This window comes from Helianthus annuus, chromosome 5 (assembly GCF_002127325.2).
Source record: "Helianthus annuus cultivar XRQ/B chromosome 5, HanXRQr2.0-SUNRISE, whole genome shotgun sequence".
Taxonomy (NCBI): Eukaryota; Viridiplantae; Streptophyta; class Magnoliopsida; order Asterales; family Asteraceae; genus Helianthus; species Helianthus annuus.
The window spans coordinates 92,565,375-92,588,545 of record NC_035437.2 but is presented as its reverse complement, the minus strand read 5'-3'; the positions used below and the strand labels follow the sequence as shown (position 1 = coordinate 92,588,545).

At 38.4% G+C, this 23,171-nt stretch overlaps 1 protein-coding gene and 1 non-coding gene across 2 annotated transcripts; both read left to right on the top strand.

Annotated features, from left to right (window-relative positions):
* Positions 1-3,474: 3,474 nt before the first annotated feature.
* LOC118492861 lies at positions 3,475-3,580 on the top strand. Its single transcript, XR_004894862.1, has one exon. It is a non-coding gene; the product is annotated as a small nucleolar RNA R71 (small nucleolar RNA).
* A 9,662-nt stretch (positions 3,581-13,242) lies between these two features.
* LOC110938876 (small ubiquitin-related modifier 1) lies at positions 13,243-17,566 on the top strand. The gene is made up of 4 exons (XM_022180889.2): positions 13,243-13,565; positions 14,984-15,194; positions 16,504-16,653; positions 17,368-17,566. The coding sequence occupies exons 2-4, from the start codon at positions 15,138-15,140 to the stop codon at positions 17,431-17,433; spliced, it is 273 nt and encodes a 90-aa protein (XP_022036581.1). The 5' UTR covers positions 13,243-13,565; positions 14,984-15,137; the 3' UTR covers positions 17,434-17,566.
* The last annotated feature ends 5,605 nt before the right edge of the window (positions 17,567-23,171 follow it).

The following is a 23,171-nucleotide window of genomic DNA, read 5'->3' as shown; positions in this document are numbered from 1 at the left end:
ATTTATATGTTGCACTTTACACACATCAAATACCCCCACACTTGAATTTTTGCTTGTCCTCAAGCAAAACTCTTTTTAATGTGGCTTACACACCCAAATGGAATGGGTAGAAGAGAAGTTTTTTGGCTTGTCTTGAGTGTCGGGATTCCAAGATCTTTATTTAGGCATTATTTTTATGCTATTTACAATCTTATTCGTTATGATTTATTTAGAACGTTTCATAAGAGAAATTACTTATTTGGGCATAACACGCCTCTTTAAAATTCCATTTATATACAAGTTCACATACCTCACGGTAGATCACTTAACACTCGGCCGAAGATGTATTTTTGTTAAACACTCGAGACCGGCATGGAACTTACTTCTACCATATGCTTGCCAAGCAATCAATCCTCCTCCTTTTTAACTAAAAACCTTTGTAAATATCAAGAGGACTTGGGGAAGAGTTAGGCTTGGGTTAAAGGTAGGTGGTTTTGGGTTAATGGTTAGTAGAAAAGGGCGAAAGGCGTAAAAAGCGTCGGTCGTCGTAAAAAACTTTTTATTTTTATGACTTTTTATTCAAACGAAGCATTTTCAAACAAAAGTTTCTTTTGAGGAACTTGTTTGTTTATTATTAGACTTCATTTTTTTAAAGAAATGTCACATGAAGACCGAGCTTTTTACTAAAATAAAGGGTTTAAAATGAAAAAGGGGTTTTGGTGGGTAAAGGGTGTTTGTTTTGTGGGTTTAGAAATGAAAAGGTTTAGGCTCAAAGGGGTTAACTAGAGGGATTTTGGGTAGGTGGTAAAAAAAAGAAAAAATAATGGTGTTGAAAGAAAAAGGGGTTAGTCCTAATGCCTCCATCATTTACTTACTTGGGTTTAAGTTGGTAAGGAGCGGGAATGTATTGTCATGGCAAGTTCTCTAGTCGTAAGAAACCAAGCGGCTATTCACACAAGAAACGAAGAATGAGCATTTAATTTAAAGATGTGTATTTGTATGCTCAATAAAGGCTCAAAACTCACTTTTTGTGGGAATGGGTTTATAACGTGATCAAGTATATATAATCAAATTTTAATTAGATTTGTCATGTCGTTTCATAATTTTCTTATGTTGGTTCTTTTTATCACGACGCTATGTAAATTTGTAAAAATATAACCTTTTTAGAACTTTTTATTCCCAACTTAAACCAAGACAAGTAAAAAAAATGAAAAGTTTTTGAAAAAATTTAGGGTGTTTAGCGGTTCCAATAGAGTTTTGTGTAAGGCTTGTAACTAGGACTTGCGAAATTCAAGGTTTTAGCATCCCACCCCCCTTTTAAATTACACATTGTCCTCAATGTGTCCCAAAATAAGTTTTTAGGTTGATTGAATGTGTAAAAAGGTGTCTTAAAAACAAAAATTTATGTTACTGGGCATCTGGACATGGGCCGTGGTGACAGGGCACGGCCCGTGTTCATGTTGCCAGTAACAGAAAGTAACAGAAGGCTAGGCATGGGGGCGTGTTCAACGAGCACACCCCGTGTCAAGGTACCTGAACTGGGCGTTTTTTTCTGCAGACCATTGAGCACGGGGCGTGTTGGCTGAGCACGACCCGTGCTGAACTTGCTGTAATGAAGAAAAATTGTCGGGAGGCTCTGTTTTTGTGCATGGGGTGTGGGTTCAAGCTTCCCTTAGTATCCTTCATCATCCCGAGTGTGTTTTATTCCTGAAAATTAAAACTAAACTAGAAAGCATAAAGGTTAATCTAAACTAAACTAAGGATAGTTCCGCGGAATGCCTCCGTGGTGCGCCACGTTTATAAGGGTCCTTGGCTAGACCCAAAGCCAGTCATATGTTACCCAAGTGGGATGGTTTGCATCCCATGTTGCACCGTCGGAGAGCATCATCCAAACTTGAGTCTATGACTTTCATGGAGTTGTTCGGGTCGTCATCTTCTACCCTTTTCCCAACCCCAAACTTCATTTCCTTATCCCCAACCCTCAATGTTAGTGTCCCACCATTCATGTCCACCATTGCATGAGCCGTGGCCAGGAATGGTCTTCCTAAGATGAGTGGCACTTCGGTATCTTCCTCCATATCTAGTATGGCAAAGTCGATCGGGAAGACAAAGTCTCCGACTTTTACCAATAGATTTTCGGCGACACCTTGCGGATATTTAATGGACCTATCGGCGAGTTGTATGCTCATTTTTGTAGGGCTTGTTTTCTGTAGGCCGAGTCTGTCGAACATTGATGCGAGCATGAGGTTGATGCTAGCCCCAAGATCGGCTAGTGCATTACGTATGGGTGATTCCCCAATCGAACAAGGGATGGTGAAACTTCCGGGATCGATCTTCTTTTGTGGGAGTTTGTTGAGTAGTAAGGCGGAACATTCTTCGCTTAAATTAACTAATTGCAATGATTCAATTTTCCTTTTGTGAGTGAGAAAGTCCCTCATGAATTTTGAATATTTAGGCATTTGGGTTAGGACTTCTGCAAATGGAATATTGACATGCAACTGTTTCAGTAGATTTACGAATTTTGTGAATTGCTCATCGGTCTTTTGGCGAAGTAACCGACCGGGGTACGGTACCGGATGATTCTTGGTAGGCTCTTGATTTGGGAGAGGAGGAGTCTCTTTTTGGGGCGTCGGCGAAGTTGCAGTTTGGTTAGACGGGCTCTTATCGGTTGGAGGTAACGGAGCCTCCTCGGGACCTACGGTACGGTTTCTCAATATGATGAGATGTACTTACGCCTTCGGGTTGGTTTCGGTATTACTGGGTAACGCGCCTTGTGGTCTCTCGGAGAAATTTTGAGCTAGTTGATTTAATTCTTTTTCAATGTTTTGAATACTAGCTTGTTGATTTCTAAAGTTCGATTCCTGTTGTTGAAATCGATCCGAGTTTTTCTTGTCGGCGTCAGAGATGAGGCGAGAGATAGTATCTTCAAGCCTCTCTCGTATCCCTTGTTGTTGTTGAGAGAAATTTTGCAACTCGTTTCTTGGTTGTTGAAAGTTTGTTCGTTGGTTTTGATTTTGTTGGTTACTACTATTGCCAGGTTCTCTCCAACCAAGGTTATGGTGGTTACGCCATCCTTGGTTGTAGGTACCCGTTGGAGGACCTGACTGTCTAGGTCTATTATCAATGTAGTTTACCGTTTCTGTTTGATTATCCATTTCTTTCATACAACTCCAATTTTCATGTGGCTCACCACACCCTTAACAAGCCATAACCGAGGCCGTTTTTGCCATTTCTAACTTTTTGATTTTTGAAGAAAGGGCCTCGATTTGGGCTTGCAAAGACGTGTTTTTGTCAACCTTATGGGCGTCCGGGGCAATAGATTTTGTGCCTCAGGGAGTGTGCCCCTGAAAATTGGTTTGAGAAATTTCCTCAATTTGATTATAAATTTGATTTGGGCGACGATTACCTAAAAGTCCCCTGGAGCTAGAGTCAAGTGTTTGTCTTGTGTGTGGCAGCAACCCATTATAGAAAGTGGATACTTGTTGCCATACCGCAAGACCATGATGAGGACACTTTCTTAGTAGCTACTTGAACCTTTCCCAAGTTTCATATAAGGATTCCCCGTCCTCTTATGAGTATGTATAATTTCAGTCATAAATTTAGCCGTTTTAGCAGGAGGGAAATACTTATATAAAAACTTTTGGGCTAGTTCATCCCAGGTGTTTACCAAACCAACTGGGAGGGTATTAAGCCAAGCCTTAGCTCGGTCTTTTAGTGAAAATGGAAACATTCGAAGGAGGATGGTATCGTTTGATGCTTCGTTGATCCGAAAAGTATCACATATTTCCAAGAAGTTAGTAATATGTAAATGGGGATCTTCGTCCGCAAGCCCATGGAAGGTTGCGGAGTTTTGGAGCATTTGTATCAAATGCGGCCGATGTTCGAAGTTGTTGGCATCGACATTCGGTGCATTGATAGCGGCGCCAAGATTACCTACAGTGGGTTGTAGGTAATCCATGAGGGTAAATTGATCCGCCATTGGAAGTGGATCCCCCGAAACTTTCTCTTGGTTTTTAGCTTTAAGTCTTTTTCTTAGAAAGCGTTCGGGTTCATCTAGAGGTTCTTTTATGTCTCTACTGGAACTGGAGCTCATACACTGCGTAGAAAGTTCAGGTGTGGCGCCTGGGTTCCAAGTCTTGCAATAAAAACAAAAAAACGTTGGTCAGAAGTTTCACCACGGCCCCGTGCTCAGATGAACACGGCCCGTGGTCAGAGTTACAGTGATTGTTTTCCAGATCCCTGTTACTGGAGAGCTCGACATGGCCCCGTGCTGCACCAACACGGCCCCGTGCTCAGCTCTCTGTATCTCGTAAAATAAAAACTGCCAATAACAATGTTGGGCACGACCCATGTCCGACCAGGCATGGCCCCGTGCTGCAGTCTGCAGAAGCTAAAAATAAAAAAAAATCTAAAAAAACAAAAAAATAAGAAAAACGATTAGGCCGTTGATTCCTAACTTTCTTAAAATCCTTGTGTCCCCGGCAACGGCGCCAAACTTGATGTGTGCGTGTGTTATATAATTTGGGTTATATTTTTAGCCCTTTTCAACACTTTAGTCAAGTTTAAATTTATAAAACACGATATTCTACTAACACTAAACACACATATGGGCAAGTGCACCCATCGTGAGCGTAGTATAGCGTTGGTAAGATACCGAGGTCGTCCAAGGACACAAGAGCTTTTAGTACCGGTTTATCTTCAACGTCTAATCAAATCAAAATTTTAGAAAAAGGTTTAAACATGAAAAAACTAAAAAATGCTGAAAATAAAAATAAAATAAAAACAGATAGACAAGATGAATCACTTGGATCGGACTCACCTTTAGTGTAACCATTGATGTTTTCCGCACTTTTGCACTTTTTAAGAGATTATCTTAGTTATAGTAGTAGGCCCCTCTTTTGAAGGTGACGTTACCCTCAACCCAGTAGTTTGAGTCAACAAGGATACAATCCTAAAGGGTTGGAATATTGAAAGATAATTAATTAAGTTATTAATGCATAATGTGGTAGGCCACTCTTTTGAAGGTGACGTTACCCTCGGCTAAATGGTTTGAGTCAGCAGGGATACAATCCCAAGTAGCCGGGTTAATGTATTAATAGTAGTTTACATATGAGGGGATCAAGCCATTCGCACCCCCGCCATCCAATACCAGTGGGTATTAAAGGAGGTCCTAGTAAGCTTGACCCAGGTCCTTGCAGGATCTATACACTAAACAAGGCAAGAACCTTACCAAACCATTCCCTTAACCCCTGACCAGGTAGCCAACATATCTCTATATAGACAGTAGAGATATGAATGGTGTAAATATTTTATTTTATATAGACCGTAAAATAACGCCAAGACACCACAGACCAATGATAAGGAAGTTTCACCTTCAACATAAGAAACTAGTTATTAAAGTCATTAATACAAAACCAAATAAAAAGTGTGAAAAGATTAAAAAACAAAAGTATTACACTAAATGCTTGTCTTCACCAAGTGATATAAGAGACTTAGGCAAACATGGCCTTTGATTATCAAGAACTCTTACTATCAATCTTGGATCCTGAGACTACTATACACACTCTATGATGGATGATGGTGGTGGATGTGGGTGTTGTGATGGTGGTGGAGTGTGGGTGAAATGGGAGAGAGGTGGTTTGCCAAGGGATGCCTTTGAAGTGAACCAAGCACCTCTATTTATAGCCTGCACAGAAGCCCGGACACGGCCCCGTGTCCGTCGGGCACGACCCCGTGTCCATCCACTTTCTCTTTCTTCAGTAATTGCAGTTTGTCTGTATTAGCTCCACATGCCCCCGTGTCCGCTGGGCACGGCCCCGTGTGCAGAAGCGTATCTGTACTATTAAGATTTGCTTGGATTCTGCGAATCTTAGCGTTGACCACGCCCCCGTGTTGGGAAATAGAAGCTTCTACAACTTTGACTTTTCTGCAGACACTTGAGCACGATCCCGTGTCCGCTGGGCACGGGGCGTGTTCAGCCTTCTGGTCTCTTGTTTTTGCGTGGGAAGATGCTGTCAAGGGGTCGGGCATGCCACGTTTATTCCTTTTTTTGTATTTATGTTAGATTTGACTTCATTTTTGCTTCCTTTGTTCATTTAAGCTCTTTTAACCCTGAAAATACAAAAGGAATACAAAAGCACCCTTTTTCCAACATTAGTACTAAAAAGGGTTAGTTTTATGCCTCATTTGATGTAATTTATATGTTGCATTTTACACACATTAATAACCTACTGATGTTACAACTTAATAAAAGTATTTTGGCATATGGAACTTGTTTATAGCTCATCTGATCACCTGGTAACTAGTTTACCGAAACATGACAAATCTTTTCAAATTCATTTCAAAATCCAGAATGTATATAGTTTTTTCATATTATACAAGTCTTAGTACTTGTGGGATTAAACTACATTATATCCGGTCATCGCTTAATCAAGCGTATCGTACCGTTTTCATTATTTAAGTTAACCGATCCAAGTCTATGACTTGAATAAGACCCGTTAACATTCTAATTGGTTATAATACCATTCATTCTAGACTAAGGCATTCTAGTAGATTGCAACTAAGCTTAGTTAACTGATAACGACTGTGCTTGTTATACTTTCTTGCATTCTAAGACTTGTTTAAGCCAGTTAAATACTCTTAACCTATTTTCCCTATACGGGCTTGGGATACGGTAAATCATTACCGCTTGGTCGGGTATGGGATCATATGTCAGATTGTGACTAGAAAATCTGCATAACCCGTTTTAATCTGCTTTGTCTGATAACTTAAACATTGGGGTTAATGCGACCTTGTCCTGGATATCCTCAACTCATTTAATTACAAATGGCCACGACTTAAGCACGGGGTGTAGGCATACACCTGACAGATGCTAATGCTATTATAAAATATTTTTCTTACCCATATTGGGGATACCCCTTTGTGGGTTAAAAGTGGCATGTCGGTTAATCATGTTATCGGGTTCTGTACCGGGCCCCATATGCATTGACAAGCATATAAAATTGTATACAAGATAATTATTGTTGTCCCAAGTTATTTATAAAATACATGTGCCTTTGTGCACTTAAAACAATTTTGAAATATTTTCAAAATGTGTCGGTTATTTGTATTAACCATTGTAAACTGACGTATCTTCAAAAGACTAAGTGACAGGTTGGAAGGTTACGAAATAGGCTGGAAGTGCCCGATAATGCTTAAGAGGAATTTGCAACTCCTTGCATAAGAAGCCTAAAAGTCTATTATTTCATTTTGTAAATTTACGATCCGCCTGTGGATCTTTTGATACACTATCCATCTGTATTATATTTGAACACTCGGACATTTATATTGTAATAATTTAAATCCAAGACTTTCGTTGTGCTATTTGTGTATTTGATATCAATCTCGTCACGTATACCCCATCCGGGCCCACCGAGTGTTGTTGAAATATCGGGGTGTGACAAATGGGCCCAAAATGGGAAGGCCCATATGTTATTGGTGAAGTGCACGAGGGAGGTTCCTACAAACTTGAGACACCTGATGACAAGAAGGTACCAAGGCATTGGAACGGAAAACACCTCAAGAAATTCATAATTTGAATGACTAATGTAATGATGGAAACAAACTTGTACGTGGCTATATTCGTTTAATGGAAACAAAGATAGCACTTTTGCTAGAAATTTATCATTGTTCTATGCTAAGGGTAAGCTCCTCCAAACAAAGCTCCATGGGATCCGACGCTATATCTACCCATGAAAAAGGGATGAGCTCCTAGGCTATATCTACCCATGAAAAAGGGATGAGCTCCTAGGCGCTATACCTTCCTATATAAAGGGTGAGTTCCTAAAACAATACGACTCCATGAACTTAAAAACAAAAAGAAAACAATTCCATGAAAAAGGGTAAGCACCTCACATCAATTCAGCTTCATAGGCCAATATATATAAAACATAACAAGCCTATATCTAATATACCACAACAACAAAAATGAAATGTGGACTAGAAAAGAGATAGAAGTACAACAACTTGCATCGGTTCTTTTCTAAAAGGGAAACTAAAACATAAGTTCCCCCACGACACAAAATACAACTGTCAAAGGGAAACTAAAACATAAGTTCCCCCACGACACATGTAAACACAAGTTTAATAACAAAATATCAATGAAAGCAAAAGCAATATAAATACACAAGTATAAAACATAAAGGGAAGCTAAACACCCTTAATGGGGCAGCTCCCATATCATTAATAGAGCTAATATAGTCTATACATGATAAGCCCTCATAAGGGCACAACAAACCACAAATACCAACAAAAGAAGATTTAAAGTGTTTATATTACAACCACAAAAGAAAGTAGAAAAGATCATCAAGCTGAGCTAGAACCACCAGTATCCCCAAAGAAAGGATTCTTGTTCTGGGGAAGGTCATCATATAAGCCATCTAGATCATCAAGGTCTTCATTATCACCAGGAATAAGAGGAGACGACTCATCCCTCGCAAAAGATAAAGGGGGAGCATCGACGGGAATAGACATAGAAGAAACCTACTCAGGCTTTGGGGTTACTTTCAACCTCTTCGAAGAGGGGCTAGCATCACCACCTTCCTCATCGCTAGTCTCAAACAAGGCTCGCTTAATAGAAGCCACAGAAAGCAACTGCTCACAAAGCTCCTTGTTCAGGCCTTCTAGCTCCAAAGCTTTCAGCTCAACTATAGGACAATCAATTATCTGGGACAAAGCTTCTAGATAGGGATAAGAAAGAACCTCCATAGTCTTCACAGCATCCACAAAGTCAGGAAGAGAGTCTGGCTTATAGGCAGGAAGCTTCTCTACAGCTTCCCCCCGAGAAGCAGCATCAACTCCTGCAACAAGGCCCGTATGACGGCCATGAGCCATTACCTTAGAATATATACCTGCAAGATGGAGATTAAACTCTTGACTATGGAGGAGGCAAGTCACAAAACCACGAATGCCAGATCCAATCAACCATTTCATGTCCTCCTTCAACTGTTTCACTTATTGCCTCAGCTCTTCCGTAACTACTTCATCGGAAACTCGCTCTTGCCTATACTTGGCCCTTTCAATCCCAAACCCGGCCCTTTCCTTAGCAAGCTGGTTGTTGAAGTCAGACAAGCAACTTGGGTAATAATCCGGTAGGCAACATCTTCATTAGACAACATTGACAAGGCCTTTTTCTCGGAAGAAGTAGCCATATTCTTCAACATATCATGACAAATGACACTACTCTTGGTAGTGTCAGAAGTGCGAACCTTCCATTGAGGCACAAAAACAGGTAAATCAGCCTTAACAGGCCCCTTCCCCTTATCAACCTCCACATTCTCCTTCACAACCATCTCCATCTTACCTTCTACCTTGTCCTTCACCCCATCCTTGGCAACTATCTTCTCCTTCTTTACCTCTTTAACAACCACAGACGAAATAGATTATTTCTCTGCCTCACCATAAACACCTCCTTAGGGGAAGCAGGCTTAAAAGAACCCCCTTTAACTTTCTTCTTCAAAACAAGCTTCGGTGCCTTCGCACCACTTGAAACTGAAACAACTTTCTCTGGAACACTCCTCTTAGTCTCATTCAGCTTCTTTAGAACAATACATATCTTCAGACCAGGAGCATCACCTGCCCCATAAGAAGCTTCTGAAACCTCCTTCTTAATAAGCTTCACCCTAGTTACAGAAGCAATTACACTAGTATCATCTTCATGACCACTATCAACCGAGATAGGATCAGTAGACTGAGGAACAACATTAGGAGAAGAAGCTCCCCTGGTAGACCGGCGAATGGGAACATGCAGCTTCTTGGTAGAAGAACCATCCATGATGGGCTGAATAGGGACACTTTCCAAATTCACAACAATCCTAACATGCTCAGTACGACGAACTATAGAGGGACCACCTTCAGGAATTTCCTTTTGCTCAATCTCCACACCAGACGGATCGTTCAACAAAATAAAGTCCAAAGCACTCATCTCTGCAATGCAAATAAACACAACAGATAAACAGAATGTGGAAAATGTATAAAAACACAAAAAACACAAAAATACATAACATTTTGATCAACCAAAAAGACTGGTTCAAACCCATAATCAACCTAATCTTGACTAATACCCAACACAACAAGAAGCTCCTTCAGATAAGCCCTTAACTTTGTACAGTAAGCACGCAGCCCGAGGTGTAATTCTCGTTCAAGTTCATGGACTTCCGGTTCCTTCTCATTGAAACCCTCAGAAAATTTACGAGGAACAACAGTGAAAGGAAACAATCGATCGCAAGTAAAAAAGAACTGATTTTTCCAAGCATAAGTATGACCAACAGTAGCGGAAAGAAGAGGAGCCTCACACTGAGTTTTCTCGATAGTAAACCAATCGTCATTCCGAGCAAGCCAGAAAAACGACGGAACATCAACAATGATGGTTCATAACTCAGTGCACGACAAAGGATTTCAAAATGCATTATACAAGAAACACCAACAGGGGCTAACTGACCCAAAGAAAGACGATAGTATTTCAACACTTCAAGAAAAAAGTTTGTTAAAGGATACCGCAAGTTTGGTTGATTAAGAATCCGGGTATAAAACACAAGAAAACCATGTGGACATTGATTTGCAATTCTTTCCCCTGGAAGCTGAGTCTCAAGGGAAGGATCAATGCCATGATCCAAACAGAACTTATCAATCTCCGACTAGGTAAGTTTGGAAAACTAGACAAGCATATCATTCTTATTCGACGCCATGAAAAAAAGTAAAGAAAGAAAGGAACAACTTACCAAGTTTATAAAGATGGATCGCCAGAAAATCTCGCCCGAAAAACCGTCGATAAAAAGAGAATTCAAAAAGGAAAAAGAAGAGTAAAAAGGGAAGAATGAAGGAACGAACGTTTATCAGGAAGTTACAAATTTCAAAAATTTTCAAATCCCAAAACAGACAGATGGAGGGCAGGGATCTAACCGTTCACAGCTGGCAGCCTAGGGTACTCGAAGGCCACCCTGCGGCACCGTCCCATCAATCACTTCCGGGCCGCCTAAACATGCAAATGGGGAAATGGGCTTTAATTGTAAAAGGTACATGATGAAATAGTAAGGGAACTTAGAATAAAAGGCTAAGGGTGGACCAATACATTCAGACGAGAAACCCGTGGTCAGAAAAATAAAAAGACTAATGCTTCTAGTGCACCAGTTCGATTAAATGTAACCTTTTTCTCCCTCCAGAAACGACTTACATTTTATCTAACACACCACAGAACCATGACCAAGGCCGCTAAAGACTTTTTAAGAAAAAGGCAAGATTAAGAAACAAAAACCCCTAGACTAAGGGTCATAAGAACCGATATTTACAAATACCAATACTCATGACCAGGGGGCTGATGACGTGGGTACTCGGAGATCCCAGTCAGCAAAGTCAAAGTCAACAACAATCGCAAGAATATAACAAAGAACGCTAAACATAAACTAAAAGAAAGAAGCTGGAAGTCGGGAGCTGGAAGTTCCCGACTAGAAGCCGATACACCAACAACTGGTGACAAGAAGCTAAGGTTACTGTACAACCTTAGAACTTGAACTAAACAGGTCAAACTGATTAGACCTCTCTCTACAACACATAAAGGTGTCCCCGAGACACAAAAAACCTGAAACTTACCTAAAGAGCCAAGGCTAACCCCGCAAGCAACATCAGCTTAGGATAAGCTTACCAAGACTAGAAGGTACGAGCTGGCATGAGGCTCCCTAGGGTAGAGCAATCTGCCTATAAAGGAGGGTCTTATTCCAACCCAAAGTAAGTCCATCTCTCTCACTCTCACTCTAAAACTCTTATCCTTTCATTTCGCTTAAACTCTTAAGATCATCCTACTAATTCTCACGCCGGGGTCCAAACGCGGGAGGCCACCTCTCGCGTTAATACTAACGGTGTACTTTGAATGAAGATTCTGACCAGAGAGCTACCGTTTGGAGTTGATTCTGGACCTTCCCCCTACTATACTCTTATTGCTTTAACAATCCTGAACCACCGTGACCATCCTTAACCACTTCAACCACTATCGCCGTTCACCATCCTCAACCACCGGAACCACCACCATCCTAAACCACCGGAACCACCACCGTCCTCCAACACCCCTTACAATCAAATGAGAAAAATTTATTCAAGTACCAGTTTTTGATTCTTGTTTTAGCTGACACTTCTTTCTTCTCTTACACACGTGAAACCCCAATTTGAGTTTCTTGATTCACCTCAAATTCTCTATTTTCTTTGGTAATTTGCACACACATTCACTGTGAAAGTTCTTATTTTTGATGAAGATTTTTGAAACTCAGTTGTGTTATTAACTCCGATCTCATTTTCTGTTTGGTAAATTTCATTGATTGTGAAGTTTTTGCATCTGGGTGTTTTTTAGTTCCACCATTTCATCTCATGATTGTCTAACTTTTTTCAGGAGATTTAACTAAAAGTTAAGTTTTTTTAATTTGGGTTTAATTTTGGTTCGTTTTATTTTGGGTTTTTAGTTGTCGGATTGATTTTGGGTTATTGGTGGTGAATGGTGGTGCTAATGGCTGTAGTGGTGGCGTTCGTGTTGTTCTAGTCGCTGGAAATGTGAAGGGGGCGGTGGAGGGTTATTAGATCTGATGGTAGATGATTGGGTGGTGGAGTTAGAGGGCTCGATGGTGGTTCTCGTAGGTGGACGTGGACTCCGTGGTGGTGGTGATGCTAATAGGTCGCCAGAGTTTTTAGCTGGGGGGGGGGGAGTTAGTAGCTGCATTTGATGAAGGGGAGGGTGGTGGACTAATGGCAATAAATACCTCTGGTTATAACTAGGTTTTTAGAATGAGTTAGGTAATGTGATTAAAATGTTAAAAAAATAGGAAAAGTTAAAAACCCAAAGAAAAAAAACTAGGGTAAATTGCAAGTTTTGTCCTTTATGTTTGTATCAAATTGCAGAAATTGATGAGTTTAATGTTTCAAAATCCTTCACGTTATGTCCTTTAGCCCTAACTTAGTTAAATTTTTCTGTTAAATTATATCACACAAGGCTATTTAGTCTTTTTATCAAAAATTAACAAATATACAAAATAAAATATATTATATGTATAAAGAAAATCTTGTCTGCCTCTCTCTATAACTCTCTTTCTCTCTAGATCTCTCTCACTACCTCTCCCACCGCTACCATTAACCACCAACAGCCACATTTAGCCACTACCCTCCACCATTCTCCAATATCACCATCACACCACGATTCTCCTTGCTAAAACCCTTGCTGTGCCGCCGCCTTCATCTCACCATTACAGATCGATGAAACCCTAACCCCAAACAGACGCAGCCCGTTCCTCATCATCACATCCGACGTCGGTCTCAAATAGAGTATCCGGTACACTTGAGCTCGTTCCTTAGTCAGATCTGTGACCCACGAGTCCGGTTTAGAAACTTTCCGGCAAGGTGAAGGGTGCTCCGACGATAGTGATGGCGGTTGGACTGGTTCGATTGCTATCATGGTGTCCAGATGGGTTCAAATGGATGATGTGGGAAATGTTGTTGATCAGGTAAAAGCACCTTAGGTTTGGAGGGGTTCGGCCAACTCAGATTTGGAGGGGTTCGGACAACTTTATCAGGTAATAGCATATCAGTGCTCACGAAATCCCATTGTATGGTTAATGTTGATATGGATGAAATGTGTAAATCTAGGAAATGAGGATAATGTTGATACTATTTCAAATGGATACTCTTCTTTTTTACTTACTATTAGATGGAGTTGTTTTGTTCGTGGTGGTGGAGTGGTATGGTGGTGGTTGTTGGTTGTAAAAAGGTGGGTGGTGATGGAGAGTTATTTACATAAAATGGTTAGGTATTTAGGTTATTTGCATAATTAGTCATTGAAATGGTGAATGACAAAATTGCCCTTATGTGCCTTGCACATGATCAAATTTAACAAAAAAATTTAACTAGGTTGGGCTAAAGGACATAACGTGCAATATTTTGAAACATTAAGTACAAAACTTATCAATTTTAAAGATAAAGGACAACGTCTGAAATTTAGTACAAACATAAAGGACAAAACTTGTAATTTACTAAAAAAAACCATTTGAATTAAAATAATGACAATTTACACATTTTTGAATCCATAACTTTTACCAAAAGGCTTGGTGATACTTTCACACTATCTAATATATTAGGAGGATTTTCTAACCCAACGGTTTCCTAGTTCAACCGGAAAATAAAAGGGTTTGGAGTGCGAGAAATACTTTGGTCTTCGAAGGTATGTTCATCCCTATAATGAAGACGGTCGACTGTATCAAAGAGGACGCTTTTCTTTGGATCTGTAATCGTGCGAAGATTAAGAAGCCGGTTTGGGATAAGTGGGTCTGTTTTGATGTGTTAGATTTATTGTAATTCTCGCCTTTGTTGTTTTGCTTTCTTGTTCGGTTTCTTTTGTTTTTTGTATCCCAGTTTTTTGCTGGCTCTTTATATATATTTATAAAGTGATTCGCGGTTAAAAAAAAGGTGGTCTGAAACATACAAGTTGTGTTTCTAGTCTAATCGGTTTGACCTATTGGTCCAACCCTTTGAAATGACTTGACACGTTGTTCAAAGAAAGAAAAAAAAAAAGAAATGACTTAACACTATTTAGCTTAATATTGCTGAAAAGTGTCTATACGATTGCTATTGCTACGGTTTGGAGAATTTGGATTGCCAGAAATAAAAAAGTTTTTGAGGACAATTTCCTTCCTGTTTCTGCGGTTGTGGACCAGATCAAGGAGGAAAGTTTCTCCTGGGTGTGTTGTCGGGCGTCCATTAAGAAGCCGAAGTGGGGTAACTGGATTTCTTTTGATTTAATAGATTCGATGTAATGGAGTTCGGCCTTGTCTGTTTGTTTTTGTCTGGTTTTTGTTTTGTTGTTCTCAGCTTCTTGCTGGCTCTTTATATATATATATAAAGTGTGTTTGCCGTTCAAAAAAAAAAAAATATTGCTGATGTAGGGCCTACATACGCCACCACTACTTACTTGTTGCTATGTTTGTGATTGAAGTAGAATCTCGAAGAGTGAGCGGAACGTACGTCATGTCTGCTTTTACGTGAGCAGCTAGCTGCCTATCATCATCATTCATTAGATATCCCTTTAAGAGAATCAAACCACAAATCTATTCCATTCTCCCTCAAAGAAAAACCCTTCAACTTCAACAACAATGGACAACAAGATCTCCGAATCCGGTGATAGTATCAAAGTTATCGTCAAGGATCAGGTTAGGTTTTCGTCAAGTGTTGTTGAAATTAACCATCACTACTTATGATCCGTTCATGCTTTAACTTTTGGATTTGATTTGTTGTTATTTCTTCCCTGGTGACAATACACATGTTTTTTCTCAACTTGTTAACTGAAACTAGTGTGGTTATGTACTTTTGTTGCAAAATGCACTTTGAAGATAGTAGACTTTTTGTTGTTAAATGAGTACTTTAGGATGAAAATGTAGGTTAATTTTGTTATGTTAATAAAATGAGTTGAGCCAGAGGTGAGGTTGATATTTTAAACGAGTTAGCGGTAGAGTGGTTGGGTAAAAATTTGGTGTTACTTGTGATCCGAGTTCCACTCCCACTCTCATCATCTAGGTGAAGGGCGAATACGGGTGGCGCCGGTTTGTCTTGGATGGGAGGCGAGGTTTTACCGATTATTCCACTGTCGTGCCTTTGGGCCAGTGGAGATCGGGTTTAGGCGCATGAGAGATAAGGGGCTAGCGGCGGTCGAGTAGTCGACCTTGGCCACAACACTCGGTGTCACGGTGGTTGGCACGTCATTCCTTGCCGTTAAAAAAAAACGAGTCTAAACAACCTAGTAGTATTAAGGACTAGTAAATAGCAAGGTGTTCCTTCCCAAGTATTTGAGAGTTTTTGTTTCGTGGTGGATTAGAGACCCCCAAAAAAAGGGTTCGTGAACCGAAACCAAATTTCAACACGAACCGAAAACGGTCTGGAACTGATATGCAGAGAATAGGTTTGAGCCTAGCGAAAACCGTAGTTTGGGATCAGTTTATTTGATACCTGTTTAAACCTGAACCGAACTGGTAAAAAAACTGAATAAAACTGGTCAAAACCAGTAAAAAACCTGGTAAAAAATACTTGTCAACAAACTGACATAACCGGAACCAGTTTGAAACCAAAACCTGGTTTTGATTTTTCGTGGACCAACCCGAACGAGTTTTGGTTTTGGAACCACTTTGTGCACCTCTACAGTGGATATTAGCGTAGGTTTAGTGAGTGTGACTTAACCATTCAAAATAATAGAAGTTAAACGATTAAGCTCAGAATCTGTATAGTTGTTTTTATGTTACAACTAAAACATAAACATTGTGGATACCGGAGAAAAAACATGGTAAACAAAATCATTGTTTTTGTTTCGTTTTTGTTGTTAAAATTAACATAAATGGTCAAGGCATATACATAGTATAATGCACCAACCTGGTATCATCATTTTATATAGTTAGTTACTTTCTTTTTAACGGCATAATTAGTTACTATTATGCATTATGTAACTTTTTGTTGGTGTTCTTCTTTTAGCATGATGTTAAGATGTATTTCATGATGAAGAAAGATGTCCCAGTGAAGAAGCTTTTGCTCGACTATTGCAGGCGACAAAGACTTGTTTTTCGAGAGGTCAACTTTTTGCTCAACGGGTCTCGGTTTCAGCCTCACCTAACCCCTAATGAGGTAAATGGTTAATAGTCCGTGTTGTCTTACAAATGCGTATCGCGTATTCTTCAAGCGTATTTGTTTTGATGGATTTAGAATTACAAGTATGAAACCTTTAGGTATGAAACCTTATTTCACATATTTTTCTCTATTCTTTCAGATCATATCCTTACCAATTATTGATCTTAGGGTATAAGGAGTGGTTAAACACTTTAAAGTGGCAAACCAAAAAACCGACCAATGAGAGCGCGCCATGTCAATTAGGCAAAAGTGTTTAAACTTTGGTGAAAAATGTTGGCAATGGTTTAAACACTTGGTGAAGTGGTAAACTTAAAAAAAAAAAAAAAAAGGTGTGATTGGTTAAAGATGGCATGGACCCCACTCCCCACACACACTTCTCCCTTTACCGAACGGTGATCCATCACCGATTTGGCAACTTTGCCGCACGTCAAACAAGTGAGGGGTGGTGTTTACCGAGCGGCAACCATGTTTGCCGATGGTTTGCCGCACCCACTCCGTATCCCCTTATTTACATATGTTGTTTTTAATTACAATATGCAATGTTTTTATAATTATAAACGTAAATATAAGTTGTTTAAATAAATAATCTCAAAAAAGCTACTTTCTAGTTCACTTATAAGAGAACGAGATAATGTATCTCGTCTCTCAAATTATGGTTATATACTGACGTGTGATTTGTGATGCTAACACGGCACATTGTTTGGTCTGCAGCTTGAAATGGAAACCGGTGATGAATTTGAGGCTATGTCGCCAGTGTTAGGGGGAGCCGGAGCCTAATGCTAGGAGAGAGGCGTATGACATGCTAACACTTATTTTGTGACGGAAGTCTCTCTATACGTTAACTATGTGACTTTTGTTATGACGTTTATAACCAGTTTGATTCTGGGATAAATAGTTCTACATTTAGGTAGTGTTTGGTATACATGAGAGGCGGAATGAAATGAGTGATTACGAGGTAATGAAGAAAAGAGTGTTTGGTTGGTCAATGGAATGGAATCACGTATTCAAAAAAGCATTTCATTCCCTTAAAATCATTCCTTTCACCCCTATGTTTTTTTTTTCCATTCCATCCTTCTTGCACCATTCGTCAACAACACCACAACCCACGACCTTCGCCACAGCCCACCACCACAACCACCGACGCCATCGCCGCCACCCAGACAGCCACTGCCGCCTACCACCATCGTCGATGCCACCACCACCGCCACCACCAATCGCCGTCGCCGCCACCAAACCGCCACCTTTGCTGCCACCCACCACCAACGGCCGCCTTGTCGCCACCACCACTCGTCGTCACCGCCGCACCGCCACTCGCCGCCACCACCGCTACCCATCGCCGCCGCCGACACACACCACCGACATCTATAACCACCCACAATCACTACCACCAACCGCCACCACCACTCACCGCTAATTGTATTACTCCGTTTTTCTTGCCTACCGAACAATAGAGAATAACAATTCATTCCATTCACATGGTAACCAAACAACACATGTAATGATAATGATCCATTGCATTCTCTCGTCCATTACCTCATCGATTCCATTCCTTCGTCCATTTTATTACCCCATACCAAACACCCTTAGTTCATTGTTGTGCTTGTTAAATTTGCTTGTATTTTGTTAATTATACATCAAATATGGATATGCTTAAACAGATATATAAAACGAACTACACATGATAATAGGAAGTCAATCACCGATCACGATGTATAAATTCTATAAAAATATGGATATACTTAAACAGATTTATAAATCATATCTTCCTATACTAATAAATGAAAATCGTTTTTTATTTGTAATTTTATTAAAATACCCTTAGTTTTATATTTGAAGTTACCTAAATACCTATCCAGCTAGCTAACAAACATTTTAGATAGAGTTAATGTCAGGGAGTAAAATGAAAAAAAAACATAGCAAAGTATACGAGGAAAAAGACTATTTTTAAATAATTGGGGCAAAACCGTTAAAACGACCAAAGCACAGGGAGCAAAACAGAAGTTTACTCTTTTTAAAAGACAAATCTTGATGACTGTTTTTATTAACATATGACATTATATTTTTTGAACAGGTGCAATGTACGAGTTTTTTTAGATATACCTTTTTATTATTTATTATATAAAATTATATTTATACAACCCGTGTAATACACGAGGTTCTAACCTAGTATATATATATATATATATATATATATATATATATATATATTATATGAAAATAAGCGGGTATTTAAGCTACTCGATTCACTTTATATTACACTAGGTTAAAACCCCGTGTATTACACGGGTTGTATAAATATAATTTTATATAATAAATAATAAAAAGGTATATCTAAAAAACACTCGTACATTGCACGTGTTGAAAAAATATAATGTCATATGTTAATAAAAACAGTCATCAAGATTTATCATTTAGAAAGAGTAAACTTCTGTTTTGCTTCCTGTGCTTTGGTCGTTTTAACGGTTTTGCCCCAATCATTTAAAAATAGTCGTTTTCCTCCTATAGTTTGCTATTTTTTTTCATTTTACTCCCTGACATTAACTCCATCTAAAATGTTTGTTAGCTAGCTGGATGGGTATTTAGGTAACTTCAAATATAAAACTAAGGGTATTTTAGTAAAATTACAAATAAAAAAACGATTTTCATTAATTAGTATAGGAAGATATCATTTATAAATTTTCAAGATTTTAATTAAAAAATCAACAAAATAAAAGGTGATTTTAAAGAAAATAAGGAAACTCAATTTAAAATTTGAAAAGAATAAATAGTTTTAAATTAAAGAGATAATAAAATTAAATCAACTTACATTTTAAAATAAAAACTAAGAAAATTGAATTTTTCGGAATGTTAAAAGATGAATCACGATTTCAATTAATAAATTAACTTGAAATGTTGAAAGATAAAACTGATATTTTAAAAATAAATAAATACATATATAACTTTTATTTTAAATTAAATAAATACATATATTAAATAATGGGTTTAGGTGAGGACTCATCATATAATGACATGTGTCCTCAATTGAGTTTATTTTATTATATAGTACTAGCGGTAAGACCCGTGTGCAAACACGGGTCGTTTTTTAGAAAACCATGCATAACACATATTGACAGAACATATAGATATGTGTATAGATGTTGTAGCAAAACGTGTTATCTATTATAGCTAAAAAACAACTATAAGTAAATATAAAAGATATTTAACAAACTTAATAAAATATGTCTAAAGGATGTCTAACAAACTTAATAAAATTTATCAGTTACATATGATTATTTCAATTCTCTTATTCAAAAAAAGAGAGTACATATGAAAGATGTCTAACAAACTTAATAAAATTCAAATACAACTTAACTTTAACAAACATTAACTAAGAACATACGATCACCTGCCTAAACAACACACATTAAACCTCATTCAAGAATTTGTTACGCAGCAACATGTCCTTCGCTACATGTTGTGATCTGGTTAAATATACTACTGCAAACAATGTAACAGATGTTGATTCAACAATTTCCCTATACAACAGATATATGAAAACCCTTCTTTATTAGTGATTTTTATTTCTCATCAACATCTCCCTAATTTGTCCTTTGAATTGTAGTTCAAAGTCCAGGGAGAACATGTCTTCTTCATCATCCCTCTCAAGTTGAAGGTCCAACAAATCTTGGAGATCGTATGCATTCAGATTATATGCACTATCCATTTTAATCTCTTCAACACTACCAACTGATCTGATCAAAGTCAATACTTGGGTTTTTGAACATGACTTCCACTTTAATATTTTTGGATCAGTTGGTTTTCTTGGGCAAAGAATTATTGAAGATGAGTTTAGTGATTTTGGTCTGCTAACTAAATTTATAATTGATTCAGACAAATCAGATGATGAGAGAAGGTTTTTTGGAGTAACGCTTTTTGGAGACAGAGCAGCAGTTGTAGGATAGACTGACTTTTGAAGAACATTTGAATGTTCAATTCTATCTTCTTCCAGCTTTTTGTAGGTCTCAACAATTTTCAGTTTAGACCATCTGGCAATGGATCTAACTGGACCATAATCAGCAGCCACAAGCACTGCTCTCATTCTTTTAAACTTCAATACCTCATCTGAATCCACTGTTTTAATTTTCTTCCAATTAGATTGAGTTGGGTTTAACAGAGGATCATTGTTCATTTTTGTGATTCTATCGATATGAGTTTTTCTCTTACGTGTGGAGATGATTTCTGGTGAAGGATAATGTCACACCCCGACCGCGTATAACATGCAACCAAGGCGGAAAACGTCGGAGAGTGTTGTAACAGAATCAATTGTTTCAAATCCATGGTAAATGAAGTTTCGTTTTATTAATCAAACATGAAAGTTTACATTGTTTAAACAAGAACCAAATAGTACATAACATAAATTAACTAGTTCTTGTCTTGTTTTAAGTCACTAAGGCACAGGTCCGCCTAAGTATGTCTTGATAAGTCCTATGCATCATCTCCTGAAAACACATGTGAAAATAGGTACGTCAGCATAAAAATACCTGTGAGATACATAGGTTTTGTGAAAGTGGGATTCATGACTTGAGTTTTAAAGAAATGTTTAATAACAGTCAGTCATGAACCTTGTAATTTGTCTCGCTTTGTAAACCATTTGAAAAACAATGATATCAGATGATATGTATAGATAAACATAAGGTTAAATGAATAACATAGTAAAATGAGTTGAATAAGATAGGTTGTTTTGTAAGACAATGTTTTATGAAAAGTATGTTATTTGTATAAATGTTATATGTCTAAACTGAAATGATTTAGATAACGCTAAGATATGTAATATTATACAAACATTTATATATAGGAAGTACCAGCGGCGTATCCACCATGTTTGCATCATATTACATACTCCACGTTACTCAAACCATTTACTCAAACCATCCACCATGTAACATTGTTCTTGTATAACTCAATTGTCAAGTGTTATTGTGTAAACCATGTCAAATGTCTATGTTCAATGTAAACCACAAATTGTGTATGTCAATGTCAACGTGTTTATGTTCAATGTAAATCATGTAATGTGTATCCCAAAATGTATCATGTACGGTAAGCGAAATGTATCAACTTAAACCATATGTTCAATGTAAAAAGTGGTTTAAATCAACGTTATGTTCTGTGGAAAAAAAGTGCATGCTCTATTGATATTAACATTTATGCGGTATTGTGAAATATGCATACATCCAAGCCTTGAGACTGTGGCGATAAACCCTTAAACAAATTAAAGGTTTATCTAAGTTATGTATATCGAATTCGGTCATTCCTTACAATCCTATCAAACCCAGGATTTCAGGAACGGGAGTTGTCAATTCCTATGGTACCACTACCTACTAACGAACGACGTAGCTAATGTTAATGAATGTATTGTCCCATGTTAAACAAACCAAATGTCATAACAAAATGAAGGCATGTGATGTAAACAATTGTACTAAGTATGCTAAGTAAACTGTCACACCCCGATTTCCACGTGTCTCACCGGTGGGCCCGGTGGGGGATTACCGTGACGATGTTGGCAACAATATAGTCAAACCACACAATTATATAATGCACAGCGGAAGCATAAGATAAATATATAAATTTCAACCTCTGATCGTAATATCAAAATGTATTACAAGGGTTGAATATATCCACAGTGGATCGTAAATAAAGGTAAAGTATTGTTCCATCAGATACTGCAATCAAGCTTGCGAGGCTTATCCCGACGCTAGGGAGCTAATACCAGCCAATTACGTTTAGGTACCTGCACTTAATCTTTTTGGGGAAAATACGTCAGTTTACACTGGTAAATACATTCAACTGACACAATTGAAAATGTTTATTAAAATTGATTTGAATGCACAAGGCACAAACTCTTTTATAACTTGGGAAAATTCATAATGATCTTGTGAACGTTTTACATGTTCTTTTATGCGTTCAGTAGCCCGGGTCGTGCCGGGTTAAAGATTTATAGACACACCACGTTTGCGTAAAACCGTAGTACAAAAACCAACGGCTACGTCTTTTAATTTTAATGTCGACACTTTATACCGGGTGTACGCCTACACCGGGATGTCGATGGTCGTGGCCATTTCGTAAAATGATGCCGAGGATATCCGGGACAACGGTCATTAAACCCCCCAAAGGCTTATAAGCAACAAAACTGTTTAAATGAGCCGATCATATTTAATCAATTAACCACCTAAGCGATGGAATTATATAATGCTCAATCAAGCGGTATTAATATACCGTAACCCAAGCCCATATAGGGGAAATAAGTTAAAGTATTTACCTTTGCAAGTATAAATCCTTAATTTAGATCAAGTCACCGATAGCTTTTACTGGGGCTCCTAATCTGGAACGAAGGTTTTAATTAACCTCTTAGAATCCTAACGGTCCTTGTATTAGCCGTAGCTTAAACCGGTTGATTCCGATATATAGATATGGTTAATTCGCACGAAAAGGCGAAAACCGAGAATGGAGTATGATTTGGACCCAACAAGTTCAGAGAC

What these genes read in the sequence shown, in the direction of transcription:
- LOC110938876 (XM_022180889.2), top strand. Translation starts at nt 15,138, where the DNA reads ATGGACAACAAGATCTCCGAATCCGGTGATAGTATCAAAGTTATCGTC. An exon ending in AAGTTATCGTCAAGGATCAG is followed by an intron (nt 15,195 to 16,503) that starts GTTAGGTTTTCG and finishes TTCTTCTTTTAG; the next exon opens with CATGATGTTAAGATGTATTT. An exon ending in CTCACCTAACCCCTAATGAG is followed by an intron (nt 16,654 to 17,367) that starts GTAAATGGTTAA and finishes TTTGGTCTGCAG; the next exon opens with CTTGAAATGGAAACCGGTGA.